Source organism: Felis catus, chromosome B3 (assembly GCF_018350175.1).
Source record: "Felis catus isolate Fca126 chromosome B3, F.catus_Fca126_mat1.0, whole genome shotgun sequence".
Classification (NCBI taxonomy): domain Eukaryota; kingdom Metazoa; phylum Chordata; class Mammalia; order Carnivora; family Felidae; genus Felis; species Felis catus.
This window is the reverse complement of record NC_058373.1, coordinates 109,335,211-109,354,293: the sequence shown is the minus strand read 5'-3', so window position 1 is coordinate 109,354,293 and position 19,083 is coordinate 109,335,211. Positions and strand designations below refer to the sequence as shown.

The window sequence follows — 19,083 nt, the reverse complement described above, 5'->3', positions numbered from 1 at the left end:
CACCTTCGCCCCGACAGCTGCGTCCTCGGGAGCAGCCGGGGCTCGGGACCCCGGCGGGAGAAGCTGAGATGTGACCCCTCCGACTGCCCATTGCTCTCTCTGGCATCCTGCCTGCTTCTTCCTTTCCCGCTCCACGGCCCCATTGGACAGCGAACGTGTGTCTGGATCTCTGGGGAGAGAGGAGCGGCTACCGGGCTCACAGCCCGGCAGAAGTTGGGCTCAGCTGGGCAGCCTTGATCCAGCTGCGCGCGAGGGGTGGGCCAGGGCGGGAGGAGAGGAAGGCTCAGTAAAGGGGTCCGCATCTGGGCTGAGAGGGACTGGGAGCCAGAGCTAGGGGTGACTCTTCCCGCTCCCCGGCCTCGGGGCGCGGGGCAGCGGGAGAAATGCTGAGTCCGCGCCCAGGCGACCGCCGCCGCGGCAGCAGCAGCCTCAGCAGCAGCTTCAGCATCAGCACCGGCGGGACAGCGACAGCGGGGGCGGCGCAGGCGCACTGTGCCCCGCGGAGCCTGCAGTTCCCGAGCCCCGTGTGCGGCACCGCCACAGTCTGGGCAGCGGCGGCCGGGGGAGCGCTACTACCATGAACTGCCTGGTCCTCCTCCCCAGAGCTGCTCATCCAGGTCGGGCTGGAGACACAGTCAGGGGACCCTGTCGCCGCCGCCGCGCCCCCTCTTCTTTCGGCTCGATCTTCTCCTCCACCTTTACCTCCTCTTCCTCCACCTTCTCTTCCTGCATCCCCCCCTCCCCCGCCGCGGATCCTGGCCGCTGCTCTCCAGACCCAGGATGCCGGGGGGCAAGAGAGGGCTGGTGGCACCGCAGAACACATTTTTGGAGAACATCGTCAGGCGCTCCAGTGGTAAGAAGAGTTGCAGTTCAGAACACCCCCACCTCCATCCTGCCCACGCGCGCCCCCCATCCTCCCCATCCCATCCCTCTCCCAAGGGGGAGGGGGATGCAGACAGCCCTACCTGGTGGCTTCAGTTACTAGTTGGACCTGATTGGGGGTCGGGAGGGGAATAAGGTAGTGAAGGAAAGTTAGTTGCATCCCCTCCCCACGACAGACTCTCCTCCCTCCCACCTGTCCAGAGCCCAGAAAGGAAGGGGGAGCTGGGAGACTGTAGGTTCACCTGGAGAATAAAGTTGAGTTCTCCTTTGATGAGGGATATCTTTCTTGTTCATCCTTTCCCCACATTTTCTCCCCCTCAAGGAGGTTTCAGGGACTGATCAAATTCTTAGAGTTAATCTCAGTGGGAAGGTTTCCCTCGAGTTGGGAATGGTTGTGAAAGTGGCTACTTAATAAGGTTTAAGTCTCTGGAATGGCTTTTGGGCCCAATGAGCACTGCTGAAGGGAACCTTGTGCTAGGGAGAGGAGTTGGAGTTGAACCTAACAGAGTCAGTACTTGAAAAATGGGAAGCCAATTACTATGGTTAAGTTTGTGTTGAAAGTTTCTTTAATTTTTTTCCATTGTGCATTGCTCGTTATTAATCTATTTGATATATTTCATTTGACTTAAACAGGGGAAATGTGAAAGGGAAGCAATAGCTACTGTGCTTTTAAAGAACTGGAGTAAGAATTTAAAAAAAGGCCATTCTCCTTTGCTACTGATTGTAAGGTTTTCTTGCCTTAAAGTGTCTTTAAAATGCCATCCATTTATGAAGTCATTTCCTTCAAGATATTCTGAATGGAGATCATTATATAGTTCACATTTTAAGACCTTATAAACTTTGCATGTTACTGAAATCTATGTCTTTCATGTTGTTTTAATTCTTTTATATAATTTCCAATTTTATAAGCAAGATATGTAAAGTGTCATTCAAAGTTTTTTTTCCTTGGCCAAAGGAATGGAAATACTCTATGCAGTTCCAAAATTCATTGTTTATTCATTCATTGAAACAATATTTACTTGGGTGTCATATACAACAGACACTCTGTGGGGTCCTTTGGATAAAAGAAATGATTAAGACACTTCTGTTCCTAAGAAGCTCTCTGCCTAGTGTGTAAGAGTCACACTAAAATAATAATAAATAATTAAATACAATTATGCTTTCCCTGAATTGGTTGACTAGATTATACTAATTCTTAGGATCTCTTCAAAAACGAAGCTTGCAAATAGTTCCCCTGATTTTTGGGACCGTGTATATATAAGTGTCCCGAGGTATTTTTCATAAATCTCTGATGTGGTATTTGGTTTTAATTTGAAGCTTGTGACTTTATTTCTTCCACATTGGTCAACATCTGATATTATACAAATCTAGAGCAGACTTTTTGGGTTGAAAAAAAAAATAGCTAACAGTCTTGGTCTAATTTTTAAAAAAATCTATAATATTTTTGGCCATTCCAGTGTGATTTGAAATATGTTTTTTATTTTTTATGATAATATAAAATACAAATTCATAATGGTAGGCAACTTCCACGTTTATACATACCTTCATGTATTCCTGTTAAATGCAGACCTAGAATACAAGGGGATGTTACTATTAAAACAACCAGTTTGGGAACTTTAAAGTCTATTGGGATCAACTATTTCAGATACATACATTTTATTTCAGCTTTCTCATGCTCTTGGGTTATTTCAATTCCATGCAATCTGGTCCGTGAGGGGACTTGTCAGAGAATGCCTGAAAAAATAAAGCCCATAGGCTCTCTGTTCCTCTGCACGATGACCTGGAAGAAGATGAGAATTCCTTGACTGCAGTTTACTAGTATAGCATCTTTGGTTGAAAGTTCTTCTACAGAGTGGAGCGATGAGCCACTTTTGAGAATATGTTTGATTTCAGATATAGTAGGAAATTAAGGCTTACCTTAATGTGGCTTGGAAATATCTGCTTCTGCCACCTCTATTTTATATCTATCATCCAAATCGACGAGTGTTTGATTGTTTTGACACTTTGTGTTCATAATTGCTTCATTGGTTTAATGTTTCTTTCAGTGGATAACAACCCCAAGCGCAAATGAAAATTTATCTGTTCTGGCATTTAAAATGCCACTTCTAATTGCTTATGGCTAGCTTTTAATACCACTACTCGAAACCTCCGAGCTTTGTTTGCAATGTATTGGGCCGGTGAGGTAAATATGTGCATGTGCAGGTAGTAAAAACTAGAAAGTCTCAGTACTACTTTTACAGGAAGAGCCCCAGAAATTGAGAATTACAGTATTCAATTGGTCTGCACCTTCATGTGGGAGTAGCCCACAGTTGTTGTCATTTCTATATGATTTGGCAGAGAAATAGAAAAATTCATTCTGAGAAATTGTTTAATTGAAACTAACAGAGGAAATTCCCTTCAGGATTCTCACAGATGGATGAAGTTTGTCACAGTGAAGATTTCGTTATTCACTAACTTTTAACAACATTGAAAGTGAAGTGTTGGCAGAGCTTTAGTGGAACAGACAGAAATCGAAGAGAGTTGCCTACTTACCCTTACCCCACGAAATGCTTCTCTTTCTGATACATCATCATTTTCTTCTTATGAAAAGATCAGGTCTTTTACTGAGAGCTGGATGAGATAGACACGTATACAGAGAGATGTACACAGATACACCACAGACAGGCATCCATCCAGATACGAAGATGGATGTACAGGAAAAAAAAAAAAAAAAACCCAACCTCTCTCTCTTACACACAAAGAGCAAAAGAGAGATATACAGAAAGAGAGACACAGAGAGGGGGAATATCAGATTTGGAAGAGTAATGGACACAAAGAGAAAGCATCAGGCACTAATTTGTCCACGGATATAACTAATGAACTGAAATTGCAGCCAATTAGACATCCATCAGAGAACTTCATGTTGTGGAACAAAAGAGCACAAAGTGTGGTCTATTTGGATGTAGCTTTTAAACCAGAGGACTTCCTAATAAAGTTCCTGAGTTCTCATTTGCAATTTCCCACAATAACAGTGCTTCATTCTGTGTCTTAGAGTAGCACTATCTCCTATTTGCTGTTACTTTACACCTCTTGAGATTGGATTTTTATTTTCCTTCTTTGGTTGACTCAGTCTGTTATGGGGAAGCATTTCAAAGTGTTACTGGTGATTCAAAGTCTATAAAATAAAATAATGAGGGCCACTGAGTAGGATGGATACAAACATGCTTTATGGCCAAATTCCACAATAGTAGAAGTAGGAAATTCCTCTTTTTAATTTTAAGATAAAAGACAAGATAAGTTTTAGATAAATAAAAGGAATTATAATAATTCTTAACATTTGATTCTAGCAGATATAGAGAACACATTATCAGTAGTCTAAGAAGTTGCAAAGGTCAGAAGTATAAGTGTAATAGCAAGGTTTGGATACAGTTTTGGCTAGGAGGTTCAAAATAAGTTGCTAGGAATGGAAAGTTTGGGAACTATGGGATGGATGACAGGTCTTGTAGACAGCCCCGGCCCAAAGTGCTTCTTGACTGAACCCATGTCTGGCACATTATTAGGCTGTCTTTCCTTGTTTAAATTGTAATTATTTGTGCAAACTCTTCATCAGTATACATTGGGCTGTAGGGAGCAGAAAACTTGTGGGTAGAGGGTAAATACCTGAAAGAAAACAAGAGTATCTTAAGAATTATAGGTGAAATTTTAGATTCAAACGAAACAAAACAAAACATTTCCAAGACCTTCAATCTGATTATGTCTTTGGGCAGCACATTTTATTCATATGTTGTCTTTGGTTCCTTAGCAAATAGGCAGAAATGATTAGTTTCCATGACTGTGAACTAGGTTGCCATTTTGATATATTATATATACCAAATTTAATGTCTTTTTATTAGAATCTAATTATTGTTCTTTAATATTTTAAACATTATTAAAATCTATGAATGTTTTTCTCTTTAGAGGAAAAAAAAGGGGCTCAGGAAAGAAGAAAACAGAAAAGGTAGTATTTTATCAACCAGTTCAATATACTCGATTTTCCATTATTGCTTGAGATATCAGTGTTGTACAAGCACTTTCTTGGCTGAGTCATCTCATAGGAAAATCCAAAATTATTTTTTTTTGCTATAATTAATATTTATGAAAACTGAGATCTTAAAAGAGAACCTATAGGAGAAAAAATAGAGAACTCGTGATTTAAAAATAAAACAGAAAAAGATATCATACCTTTTTAGTAGCATCCAATGTAAAAGAAATGATGAAAAACATGATTTTTTGAGGGGGCATAAAGTTCCTGATATTTTTTCTTGAACGATTTTCTTTGACATCTAAACCGCTATTGAGGAAATACTGATAGAACCGTGTTGTGTTTGGTTTCCTCAGGTATTACAGTGTATCATTTTTACTTTGAAAATATCACTGAGGTTGAAATTATACTGACCACTCCCTAAATTATATTTATAAGTAAGCCAGTGGATTTGTCTCTTGCTCTAGAGCCCACAGTGTGTTATGTAACGAGTAGCAATGCTTTGCTGACCAGAACTTTGCTTATTCCAGGTCACTCTTGTCTTCACTAGAAATCGTCCTCTTTGTCTGTCTTTTGGGTGGTTCCAGAAGTAGGGTGTGTGAGAACTCCATGTACCTGGCCATCCTTTAACTGCCCTCCTGAAAGAACAATGTAAGACACTATTTTTTAATAAAAGACAGCAGCTAGGAATATTTTAATTGACGGACTGAGTTGACTTCCAACAAGAAATCCTTTAGCTTAGTCAATATTTGTCTTTTACTTTCATTGTCAATAACGGCTGTTCACAAGCATGGAGGAAGAGTGCTTCTGTGTTCTCCAGTGTCCGGCCTAGGAAAAAGGTTGTATTGTTCTCCAAAGCTCTGTAGATAGTATTTACCACAAGAGGTCACTATCGGTTCTGTCACAGGTGAACCAAGTAGTACATATCTTCCTTTTTCCATTTTTGTGATTTTTCCCTCCAGTTGGATTGGAGGTTAAAATCAACATAATTAATTGTTACTCTTGGAAGAAAAAAAAATCTAAAATATTAGACATATAGGGAAGCAAAATGAAGAAAGATACTCATTTCTTTTAATTATTGCAGTCTTTAGTTGCTAAAATTAAATAAATTTATTTTATGACTAAATGAATTGGATACTAATAAAAACAGTTTATGTAAAGAAATACATTTAAATAGATTTGAGACTAATATAATACTTCAGCAGATGAACAAAATTTTATTGTAATAAACCATTTCACCATGGTGGTAATCTATGTCAAATACAAAGTTTTGCAGAAAAATGCCATATAAATAATGTCCATATGTATTTCTATTTCAACAACATTTTTCCTCTGTGAGATATCTTGATATAATTCATATTAAATCAGTGAAGTAAGATCAGTTCTTGACAGCACTTTGATTTTATTGAAAGGTAGTTCACAGATTTACAGTTATTTTCCTAGGATATTATATGATTCCAATATTTTCATGTTATCCAGACTTAAAAAAAATTTTTTTTTAACGTTTATTTATTTTTGAGACAGAGAGAGACAGAGCATGAACGGGGGAGGGTCAGAGAGAGAGGGAGACACAGAATCTGAAACAGGCTCCAGGCTCTGAGCTGTCAGAACAGAGCCTGATGCGGGGCTCGAACTCACGGACCGTGAGACCATGACCTGAGCCGAAGTCGGACGCTCAACTGACTGAGCCACCCAGGTGCCCCCAAACTTTTAAAATAAAATACAGAGCTAAAACAAACATTCTCTGAAAATTTCCAAACTTATTGAATTTCCCTCAGAATAGGGTTGGAGATAATATTACTTTAAGAGGTTTTGTTTCTTGTCAATCAGGAAGTCTGAATCTTGGTTTCAGGAATTTCTTTTTCTTTTTCGTAGGATTAGCAACCAAATATTGGGAGATGCTTCAAAATGTCCCAAACAAAATTAGTTTTATTCTTTTTTTAAAAAAAAATTTTTTTTTAACGTTTTTATTTATTTTTGGGACAGAAAGAGACAGAGCATGAACGGGGGAGGGGCAGAGAGAGAGGGAGACGCAGAATCGGAAACAGGCTCCAGGCTCCGAGCCATCAGCCCAGAGCCTGATGCGGGGCTCGAACTCACGGACCGTGAGATCGTGACCTGGCTGAAGTCGGACGCTTAACCGACTGCGCCACCCAGGCGCCCCCAAAATTAGTTTTAAATAGAAAAATTAAAGATAGTAGTTTTGAAATACATTACGTTTTCATATGGAAAAGGTAGAAAAATTAATTAAGGAACAATAAAAAAATTAGAAAGGAAGAGTGGTTGAAAGCTATTTGAAATATTATTGAAATGGATTTCTTTCTCGGGGTCTGTTCCTATTAGAGAAATATACATACTAAATATGAAGTCCTATTACTTGAGATATGAGCTTAGGTGCACGGTTATAGCAGTCCCTGGAGGTAATGACATATAACTAGAAAGTCATGAACATGTTGCTATATGGACTAAGCTCCTTAAAGATATGGGTCATACCTGACTCGTATTTCTATATCTTCCACCATGAAGAGTACATAGCACCAAGTACTAGTTGCATAAATGTCTTTTGATTTTGTCTCCTAAATTAAACAAGTCCATAATTGTTTTTTTCCCCCAAAAGAATGCTGATTAAGTCTATTAAGTAAGCTTGTATAAGTAATTGCATAGTTTCAGGTATCCAGTCAATGGGTAGATCTGAAAGCAGAAATGGCATCGTACAGGGCAACTCACACGGGACCCGTGCAAGCACGAGAGGCGAACGTAGAAGTCTTCTCATGCTCATCTCCTATTCCAGATAAAAATTTTTCTACTGCTCTTGTTCTACCCTCTAAGAGTTTAAAAGCTAGACTCTTTTATATAAGAAAGAACCACAGAGAAATTTGTAGATTCTGATTAATTTTGTTAAGAAACAATTTTGCAGTTAGGAGATGGCAAGTTTTGTCCTTGGGAACCCATCCTTAGCAGTTTAAGTATCTTCTGAGTGAGTTTTGCCCTGTGGTTCTGTGTAGTATCCCACAGAAGAGAGGAAATGGATTTTGGCTTTTTAGAGATGGCAGGGCCAGCCTCAGATCACCAAGTTTAACTGAAAATCAGACAACTCACTTGAATTGAGGGGAGGAGTTAACCTTTATCCTGATCTTTTCTGTAAGATCTTATCCTGATCTTTTCTGATCATTCTGTCTGCCGGCATATTTTTTATTTGGGGCAATTAAAGCACAATGAGTTTATTTCCATATATTTACAGCATTGAGAGAATAGAAGAGTTCTTCAACCAGGGTTAAGTGGCTCCAGAATAAAGTCCCCTACAAACAGCTCCCATCCTTTTGCTTGACATTCATATTCTTTTTGGTTAATAATTCATTACTGAAACGAAAATTTATTGATTGTCTCCTACGTGCTAGGCACGGATCTGAGTTCTGGGGATACATAATACGCACAATGATAGAAATAATGCTTCTTTTTTTTTTTTTTTCCTGTGAGGGGCTAGCACTATAACTTGCTTATTCTTCCCTAGTTTTCTCCTCTGTAACATACAATAATAAGAGTACCTAGCTCATGGTATTGGAGTGAGGATTAAATGAGGTAGTATATATAAAGTACTGAGAACAGTATCTGGCACACAACAAATACTATGTCAGTATCCGTGCGTTTAGTTACTACTATCATTTGGATGTTTGAATCTTTGAATGCACCATCTGTAGTTGATGTCTTTAATTCTTGGTCACCATTTTCCTTTGCACTTCTTTCAAATGATTTCTGTCTGTAATGTTGAAATGTCCTAGAAGATTACAAATGAGTCTTCTTGTGAATCCAAAGCCCTTTCATTTGTCCGTATTTTTCTGACCTCGCAGGGTTCGACACTATGCTCCGCTACCCTCTCTGACACTTGTTTCACTTTTGTCTTTCATGACTTTGTACTTTCTCCTGCCCTTTTTCCTGGATTCTCTTTCTAGTCCCTTTCTATTGCTTTCCTGTTCCCTCTCTCCTCTTTTCCCTGCCCTGTCCCTTGTCTTTCCCTCCCCTCTCCTGAAGACTGAATAGTCTTCCAGGTTCAAACTTCAACCATCTTTCTTACACACATGCACCCTCCTTTACAGAGCAAGCTTGTCCTCTGTCATAATTTAAACTTTTTCCTCCCTGTGCCCCAGTCTTGTGTTTCTAGTGGCCTCTTCTTATACTTCCTGTACTTCTCACAAGTAATCTAAACCTCAAATGTGGCCAGAATTGAATTTATCATCAGTTTTAGCTTCAAACAGACTTACGTGCTTTGCTGTTTCCCCATCTCTGTCAAAGGTGTCTCTAATATTTTAGTCTTTTAGCAGGATCAGACCTATAAATTAATACAGAACAAACTGATGGTGGTCAGAGGGAAGGAGGATAGAAGGATGGTCAGAATGGGTAAAGGTGAGTGGGAGATACAGGCTTCTACTTATGGAATGAGTAAGTCATGGGAATAAAAGTTACAACATAGGGAATATAGTCAATGACATTGTAATAGCATTACATGGTGACAGAATGTGGCCACACTTGTGATCATAGCATAACTTATAGAGAGGTTGAATCACTATGTTGTACGCCTGAAACTAACACAACATTGTGTGTTGCAGCTAGACTCAAATAAAAACTTTTTTTTGTTGTTGTTAATTTTAGTCTTTTAGTTTAGAAACCCAAGGGTCTTCTTTGACTTCCAGGTCAGTATAATATTAGTCTTGCTTTCTAACCAGATTAGTTATTGTTTTTAGTTATTACTACTAAATGACTAAATATCGTTTTTAGTTATTATTACTACACAGCACTTGTGTGCAAAGTAAGTAAATTCATGCCAGTTAACTATACTGATTTATCTCAGGGCATGAAACATGTCCACAACTGACATCATATGAAGCCAATGTATGTAGATATGATGAACCAAAGAAAGACTTACAGGTGGAAAGAAGAGTTGCTTCATTAACTGCGCTCAGGAACAAAATGTCTTATCTCTGTGTGAGGAATGAAAGGTATGATACATTCTCCTCATTCATTTCTAAAGCAGTCCTTCTCTCTCCTAGAGCAACCATAATCAAAGTAACATGCAATCTTTCTGAGACTCTGTGGGGGTCTTTCTTTCTTTCTTTCTTTCTTTCTTTCTTTCTTTCTTTCTTTCTTTCTTCTTTCTTTCTTTCCTTCTTTCTTTCTTTTCTTAATGTTTATTTTTGAGAGAGCGCAAGTGACGGAGGAGCAGAGAGGGAGGGAGACACAGAATCCGAAGCAGCCTCTAGGCTATGAGCTGTCAGCACAGAGCCCCGACGCGGGGCTCGAACTGACAGGCTATGAGATCATAACCTGAGCTGAAGTTGGAAGCTTAACCGACTGAGCCACCCAGGCGCTATGGGGACATTTCTAAGGCTCAGGGAACAGTGCTTTCCACAGAGCAAAGGCATTCCATCTTGATGACAGAGACTCCTGTCCTGGTAACAGGAGCCCTTACCCATAGTGAAACACTGGGCCTCTGTAGGATTAGAAGTCTTACCTGGCAAGTTGGTGGAAAGACTCAGCAAAGCCATAAATGTAGCAGTTCTTGTACTGTACCTTGTCATGGTAAGGGCTTAATAAATATTCACCTTTTCCTATTTTCTTTAGATAAGGTAAGGCAGGGAAGATTTTCTTCCTTCCTTTTTTAACCTGAAGAAAACAAAATATTAAGTAGTTGAGATTTTAAGTCATAAATTGATGAGTCTAAGCTTAAAGCATTTGGACTCACTTGACCAAGGGCCTACTTCTTTGGGGGGGAAAAAAAAACAAAACCACAAACAAACAAACAAACAAACACTACTCTTCCCTCCAACAAAAAAACTACTATTTAGAGCCAAAGAAACATCAGTACTTTTTAGCTCAGTAACTGGCAGTGCTTGCAGAGGCCAAAGAAGAAGGCAGAAATGTCAGGCTTTTTGTAACTGGCCCAGTGAAATCTGGCCAAAGGAGAGAATTGAATTGAATTTGTGATCTGTATCTTTTCCTTGCACAATTAGCTCCTATTGCATAGATAGTAGGAAAGAAAATAGAACAAAGCTTTAGAAAATTAATTAGATTGTAAATGCATTCAGAAAAGCCTCGCTTCTGTATTTCTACCAGGTGTGCAGGTTACACTCATCTTTTAATTGGAATTCTTCATTAGTTATCTAGCCATTAGTGTTGATTGCCTTAAAAGGTTAACTTCAAAGAAAATATATAATCCCTTTAGAACAGATGCAGTTCATTTGCAAAAACAAGGTTTGTTTATTTGCAAGATTTAAAAGTGATGCTTAACCATTAAATATGTAACACTTTTCCCCCCTGATAAATACATTTTGACTGATTTAGCTTTTGTCCAAGATTATGTAACTAGTGACTGTCTTATGGCTTTAGGTATTTTAAGAAATTTCACTGTAATAAACTTCCGTAAAAAGTCATCATTATTTATGTCAGGGTTAAGGTTTTCTGTTGTATTCTGAAACATGAGTCATACAGGTCATTACTGCAGTTACCTTTTGCTCCTAATAATTCTGACCAGTACACTTTTTAGAAACCCATCTTCTCATGAACGAAATACCGACTATCAAAAGTAGAAATTTTGAATTGTTGGGAATTCTTTTGTGTGTCAGTGTGTAGAAATATTTTCTATAACAAAATTGCTATTATTCCTACCATTAAAATTTTAGAAATATGTGTTAAACAATCTCAAGTATTCTGAGCCACTTTGGCTAGATGGAAAAATGATGAGGTTAATGCCATCAAAGAAACATAGAAACCTAAAAATGTACCTTTGATCTTGAAGGAGATGAAAAGTGGAGGCATATTTTTATCTTTGATGACAGCTGAACAAGTATGAATAAATTAACAGATTTTTTTTGCATATTTCAAACTCTCACAGTGATGGTCTGCCTAATGTTGCCAATATTATTATATAATAATTAGTCTCATTGTGGAAGGTACAAAGTGTATGTGTCTACACACACACATATGCACACATTCCCTTGCTATAGAGCTATAGGGTAAAGGTGTATTTGTAAGAACAGGAAAGAGACCAGCTTTATATTCTGTTACTACATAGTGGAAGTGAGCAATGCATCTCCCAGAAATCAATGTTGTGGATGTGGATATGACATATAAGTTATTTATGCTTTTGTTTAGCCATCTGTGCCAGGATGGTATTTAACCCAAATAACATGTGCTGTATGTGCTTTGGGGATTGTTCTGCTGTTACTGTTCTATGAAACTTAAATGTATCTATAGATATCACTCACCCAGAAGACAAGTTTAAAAAGTAATATACACTTCATGATTTAAATTTTCAAGTTTCCAGGGTGCAGGGAAATCTGCTAGGAACCTCTGATTTTTTTTTTTTTTCAGAATTGTCAGTTCTTTGAAGAAAAATACCCAGCACGGTCCTTATCTATATTCTTGACAATGTCCAGCCTTGTTCTAATTATTGTTTGTTGATTATATGACTTAAAATTTTTTTAATGTTAATTTTTGAAAAAGAGAGAGAGAGAGACAGAGTGCAAGTGGGGGAGGGGCAGAGAGAGAGGGAGACACAGAATCCAAAGCAGGCTCCAGGCTCTGAGCGGTCAGCACAGACCCTGATATGTGTCTCGAACTGACAAACCATGAGATCTTGACCTGAGCCGAAGTAGGATGCTTAACTGACTGAGCCACCCAGGTGCTCCTGATTATATGACTTTAAATAGAAATCAGAATTTTTATATTTGATTTGATCATTCAACAAACACTTGTGGGGATTCAGTGATGAACAAACAGACATGGTCTCTGACTTCAGGGGACTTGAAGTCTGGTAGGGGAGAAAGGTATTCGACAAACCCATGTCAAATATATAATTACAAATTGTGGTAAGCACTGTGAAGAAAAGGAAAGAATGCTGTAACTAAGTATACAGGGATTCATTTCAATTGGGAGATGGTGTCAGGGAAGGTCTTTCTAAGACAGTAGTGTAAAGTGGAGACCAAAGTAAGAGATAGCTAGATGATAAGTGGGCAGAAAAAAATATTTCAGGTGAAGAGAAAACAGGTGAACAGTCCTAAGGAGAGACAGAGAAAATGTGGGGCCAAGTTTGTGAAGTTCAAAGGCTAGTGTGGTTGGATTGCAGTGAGCACAAAAAGATAAAGTCAGGGCTTAGCTCTTCAGGGCAAGGTGTTTGCATTGTATTCCAACTGCAGTGGACAAATCTCCACTCAGGTCATAAGGATTATTTTTGTAACAACAAGTTAGGTCAGAAGGAGGAGGAGTCATAGTAGGGGACCAGCTAGGAGACTGTTGGACTAGACCAGGCAAGAGATAATGGTGGCTTGGGCTGGTCTGGGAGCAGTAGAGATGGAGAGAAGTAGATGCATTGGACATGCATGTTTCACTGGTAGAATTATTAGGGGTTAGTGGTGAATTGGATGGCATAAATGAAGAGGTGTGAAGGATGCCTTTCTGGGTTTCGCCTTGAGCATCTGAGTATAGATAGAGGTAGGGAAGGTTTCCCTGAGAGCCAGCTTCGGAATAAAACTCTGGACATCACCTGCATCTTGGCTTCATCTAGCTCCCTTTCATTCCCTTGAAGTGAAGACAAATGAAGGCAAGGGGGGCTTAGTTCAGTGTGACTGTGTACAGAGGGGACTTCTGTACTCTACTTACAGAAGTTCAGAAAAGAGTATCACAGGCTGGGTAATTAGCTTGGTTGGTCTGGTTGTCCTTGTGGATTAGAAACAGGTAGCTTCAGATTTTCATAAGAGGCTGATTTAGACCAGAAACCAAGTACATTTTTGAATACAACCAAAATCCCAAACCAAAACTTACATTTATAGTGAACATTTGACAAGAAGCATTGTTGAAATGCCCTCTTTAGCCAATGTCTTTTGGAAAACGTTAGCAATTACTACGTGGATTTTATTGTGTTGCTTTTAAGCTTCAAATTACCCTCTTTGGTCATTGATTTTCAGAATGTGCATTCTTTAGCTCTTTGATTCAGAAGATTTGGAGGGTGGAGTGGAAGTTGAAGCTTTGAGCAGCTGTGATCAAGCCCTTCTCCACAGAGGCCCCTGGGATCTGGAGAGCAGCTTGAAATAGCTCTCAGCTAGCTTTCTGGGCTTCCACCTGCACAGAACCTCTGTCGGAGGGGCTCTGTCCTGGGTAGTAAGGCTTTCAGCCTAGTAAGGATAAGAGCCCCAGTTTCTGGGTGGTGTGCTTCTCCAAAGTAAGGACTAAATGAATACAGTCAGAGGGAAAATCCTGTCGGTTGCCTTCAGAGGCAACCCTAGACCTTGGAAAAACTATACCGTAGTGAAAGTGTTTTGTTCAGTGTTTGTGGATTCTTTTTGTGAAGTGCTTTTCCTTTCTCAGCCCCACTTGGTGTCTTCGCTCTTCCTCAGTACTCTGGAATTCGTGTGTCTCCTCACTTCCTAAAATGTATGAAAACTTCTCAGTGCTAGGGCTCTGAGGGTCATCTTGCAAAGAAAGTTGAGGGGATGAGGAGGGAGGGAGAGAGAAATAGAAAGAGACCAAGAGGGAGAGATATTTAACCCCCCAAAAGGTTACACTTTTTGTAACACCCAAAAGGTGTTTCACTTTGTTAATGTCTGTGGAATTTGTGGACCACAGAAGGGTATAGTTTTCTTAAAAACAAAACAAACAAACAAACAAACAAAAACCTGTATTATCATGTCAGATAAAGGGAGTGATGGAGCAGCTCATAGGAAAACACTGCTTTTCTGGAATTGCTACAATTCTGGAATTGTAGAAAGGGAAGGAATATCTCCCATACTTTTATATTGTTGTTATTGATCAAATATAACTTCTTTTCTTTGGGAAATTTCTATCGGCCAAGACTATTGACCTCATAGTTTGTACATGATCTCCTTTAGAAATGGCATTAATATGCAGTAACATAGAATGTGGTTATTTTCCTATTATCCGAAGAAGTGGTGCTGTAACAAGGAAGTGCGTCCTTTATGTTCAAACAAAGCAAAACCAAAGCTTAGATAGCAGTTCGAAAATACACTGTGATAGGATAGAAAGCCTTAGTCAGCGAGGCCTGGCTGTGCGTTTGTCCCCCACCAGACACTTTTTTCCTGTGTGCACTGGGTCCTTTCACTTTCCTGGTCTGCTTTCCCACCCATGAAAGGAAGGAAAGCAAGTGTAAGATGAGTGCATTCGTGGGCTTGAAGATCACCTGATGATCTGGTTAGAATGCAGGTTCTGATTCATCAGGTCTGTGGTGGGTCCTGGAGTCTGCATTGCTAGCAAACTTCCAGGTGGTTCTGGTCCACACTTTGAGTAGCAAAGTACTAGGTCAGTTGCCCAAAGCTAGCTGCGCATGGGACTTGCCTTCAGTGGCTGTATTTTAGTGTTTCTTCTTAGGGAGTCTATTCAGTGTGTCCGCATTAGAACTTAGCAATCTTCATTTTTGATATTTTTGACACTCATGACAGGATTCTATGGCAGCCGCCAGTATTTGGGAATTATTGCAGTAGCCATTCTGGCTCCATTAGAACCACCTCAGAAGATTTAAAAACAAATACCGGTGCCTGGATCGCACCCAGACCTATTAAAACAGAATCTTTGAGGGGTGAGGCCTGGAATGAGTAACTCCTGGGGCCCCTTCCAATTCTCCTCAATCTTCATCCCCATTAAATATGGAATCAAAATTGAGAGCAACTCATAATGATTCCTACTGGGCCATTGTGAATCAGGGTCTTGTGATTTATTTTTTGACCTCCTTCTAACCCTTCAGGGAAGAGTGCTTGTTTTATTTCATGTCTATCTCTGAGAAAACACTGAATGGTCTTTAAAAGAATAGGAGATGTTTCAAGGCTTAGCCTCTTGCAGGGATTCTCTTGAGAATCTGCTCATGTGTAGAATTACAGCTTCTGAAATGCTGTACTAGACTGCCACCACCCAGTAGAGATAATGACCTGATTCTTAGGCCCCTCATGCAGGAACATAGTGCGTATTTGAATCATTTGGACAAGAAATGCATGCAAACATCTTCAAGGACTGAAACAGTCTGGATCCCAAGAAGGTTGAATTTTCCAGAATTCATGGCTCTTGGTGTGCCAAGGGTTGTGAGGACAAATCAGAACTGGTTTCCCTAGCAAGACTGGTTGATAAATATCTTAATCTGTTTGAGCTACTCTAACAAGATGTCATAAATCTGGTGGCTTCTTTATTTTATTTCTCACAGTTCTGGAGGCGGGAAGTCCAAGATCAAGCATGGTTGGGTTCTACTGAGAACTCTCTTTCTGGTGGCAGACAGCTGACTTCTTATTGTATCCTCACAACGTGGAGAACAGCAGAGAAGGCAGACTATCTTGTGTCTCTTACAAGGGCACTAATCCCATTCATGAGAGACTTCACCCTCATGACCTCGAATCCTAACCACATCCCTAAGGTTCTACCTCCTAATGCCTTCACATGAGGGCTAGGGTTTCAACATATGAATTTTGGAAGGACGCAAACATTCAGTCCAGAACAATGAGGATGGTGGTGGTCACCAAGAATTCTGAGCAATTAACTTAATAGCTTTGTGTTTCCAAAACTTCTTAACTGGTCTCACTTTCAAGATTTGCAACTCATCACCTTTGTGGAGAAGTTATCTCTCGGTTGCCAGGTTGCTTTCCCCACCATTAAAAAATATATATTTTTAGGTGTTTATTTATTTTGAGAGAGATAGAAACAGAGCATGAATGGGAGAGGAGCAGAGAAAGAGAGAGACACAGAATCCGAAGCAGGTTCCAGGCTTTGAGCTGTCAACACAGAGCCTGATGCAGGGCTTGAACCCACGAACCGTGAAATTATGACCTGAGCCAAAGTCAGACGCTTAACCAACTGAGTCACCCAGGCACCCCACTCCACCGTGTTTTAAAGCCAAAAGAAATTAAAAATTTTCAGGAAACAATTTTAATTAATTTGCTATCCTGTTATTAATGTTTGTTAATAATACCAGATTTCACATTCACTAAAACAATAATTTTTATGAGTATAGGAAATGGAACAGTTGTGTGAATGTTTCAGATTCACAAATTGTATTTCAATTAACAAATAGACAAATATCCCAAGGAAGATCCTGGACAGTCTATTTAGTATTTATCAGTTTTCATCTAATTTAACCTTTGACATGAAAAGGAAATCTGTTTCCCCTTCTTTTGTCCCCACCCCTCTCCTCCTAATATTTAATTTTGTAGTTTAGTGTATTTAGTGTATTTCAGTGATAAATACAATTTTTATAGGTTCTGGTTTGCAGGGTCACTATTTAAATATCTATGTCCTTTTTCTAGTTCATTGCTTGTACACACATATGCAGAACTCACACATAGGATGCTCTGTCTGCATATATGACACAATTGTACAAGAATCTTGTACATAATAAATAATAACAATTATTAGTTAATAAAGGCTTTTTGCTCCAATAGTTGGTTTATAAAGATTTTTCTTTCATTACTCTAGTTCATCTCCATAAACTACCCAGAGTGGTAGGTATTGCTGTCTCCAGCTTGTGTGTGAGGAAACCAATAACCTAATAAAAACTCCCCAGGTTTTCTGGAGTAGCTCCCTTGGGAGTATTGAGAAGGGATCTGAGTGTTGGCAGAAAGTTTGGGAACAGGGCTCTTTGTGGTAATTTGATTGTTATGAATATTTACCAGTTGATAACTTGTTATATGAAGTACCTAGCACTGTGGCTATTTTCTCAATTACAATTTTATAAAACCTTCAGAAATGAGAAAAGCAGTTCTTATGCTTGTCCTCCATAAACCCAGAGCACATATCGCTAATGTGCAATTGTTAAGACCTTGAGGTAAGGGCTAGTGAACACAGAGTTACTTCACGCTCTGATGGTCTAAATGGATAATATCAAACTTGAAGCATAAAGATGAATGGACGCCATATTCCCTAGACTATTTGTTAATCTTTAAGTTGGTTTAAAAAAACTCTTCTGAGTTGTCAGGTCTGATTGAATCTGTAAGCGAATACTCAAATGTGTAGCTGGTAAATATCTGAATAGTCCATATCCTATGTTTATTGGTTAAAATCAAGTATATATTATGAAAAATGGGATTGATTCCAATTTCTGTGGAGTTTTGTTTTTCCTCTGAACAACTCTGTTTTCAAGCTAATATGACAATTAATCCTCCCTCCCGTGAGTTGATTTAGGACTTCATTCTTAGACTTCCTACTTTTCTATTCCAGCAAAAGAAAAAAAAAGACACAATTCTACCTAAAAAAGTTTGAATCTGCAAATACCTCAGTCAAGAATTAGAATGTAGGGAACCTCTGTTGTAGTTGCTGCTCCTGGAGAATCTGGTCTTGATGAGTGTCTGACTCATCACAGAAAGGAGTTGTTTTCCAGATTAGAGAAAACGGGTACGATAATCTGTAGATAACGGGTAGATGATCTGTCCCGATGCCTAGCACAGAGTTTGGGCTCTGCTAAAGGTTGCTTTGATTTTGTTATTCCGTGGAGTTACTAGAGTATAAGTGAAGTAATATATCAACAATAAATGAATGATCATAGCTCGGCCCTTCCGAGCTGGAGTCTTAATTTTCTCATTATTGAAAATGGTATGATGGGAGCAGTTTAATATTTTTAATAGCAGAGTTAACTGGGAACAGTTAGAGCTCCTAATCCAAAGCCTAACAAATGTCTTGAAAACAAGTCTGTTTATGACAGAGGGAGGTCTGCAAGACTTTGGGGCTGTTTAGGGTGTTGTGAAATAGAACTCTTACTTCAGGGTATAAAATTGATTTAATGGGTCCTGACTAGCACACCAAAAAATTGAGATAGAGTTAAAAAAAGAGGACCTCTCATGGTAAGTGTTTTCTGAGAAATTGTTTTTTAGTTACGTGTTTGTGTAGGTGCATGTGTGCACCTGTGTAAACATGTTTTGAGATACTATGTAAAATTAATTTCTTACTATGAGCTTCAACTTAAAAAAAGTTTGAAAAACACTGGTTTGATTAGTTTCTTGGGGAGAGAAAGCCTCCCTCAGTAGGACTTTTCATGTTTATGGTAGTTCGTTTTTAGAACCTTTGGTTTCTGTTTCCTGGGATACAGGCAATTATTTCAATCAATAAATAATTACTATACTGAAACTTTTGTGGGCACAGTAGGCACAAAATTTAGAATCCTGAGGACTACATTATCCAAGAAGTTAAAAAGTAGCATATGTAAAGTATTTAGAGAGGCAGTG

The 19,083-nt window shown here is 39.2% G+C and overlaps 1 protein-coding gene across 1 annotated transcript in view; it reads left to right on the top strand.

Moving 5' to 3' along the window:
- The first annotated feature begins 372 nt into the window (after window positions 1–372).
- KCNH5 (potassium voltage-gated channel subfamily H member 5) overlaps window positions 373–19,083 on the top strand; it is a 302,235-nt gene continuing 283,524 nt past the window's right edge. Inside the window, exon 1 of the mRNA XM_019833104.3 lies at window positions 373–853. Coding sequence (XP_019688663.2) covers window positions 781–853 — 73 coding nt within the window. The 5' untranslated portion in view covers window positions 373–780. The remainder of the gene's footprint in view (window positions 854–19,083) is intronic.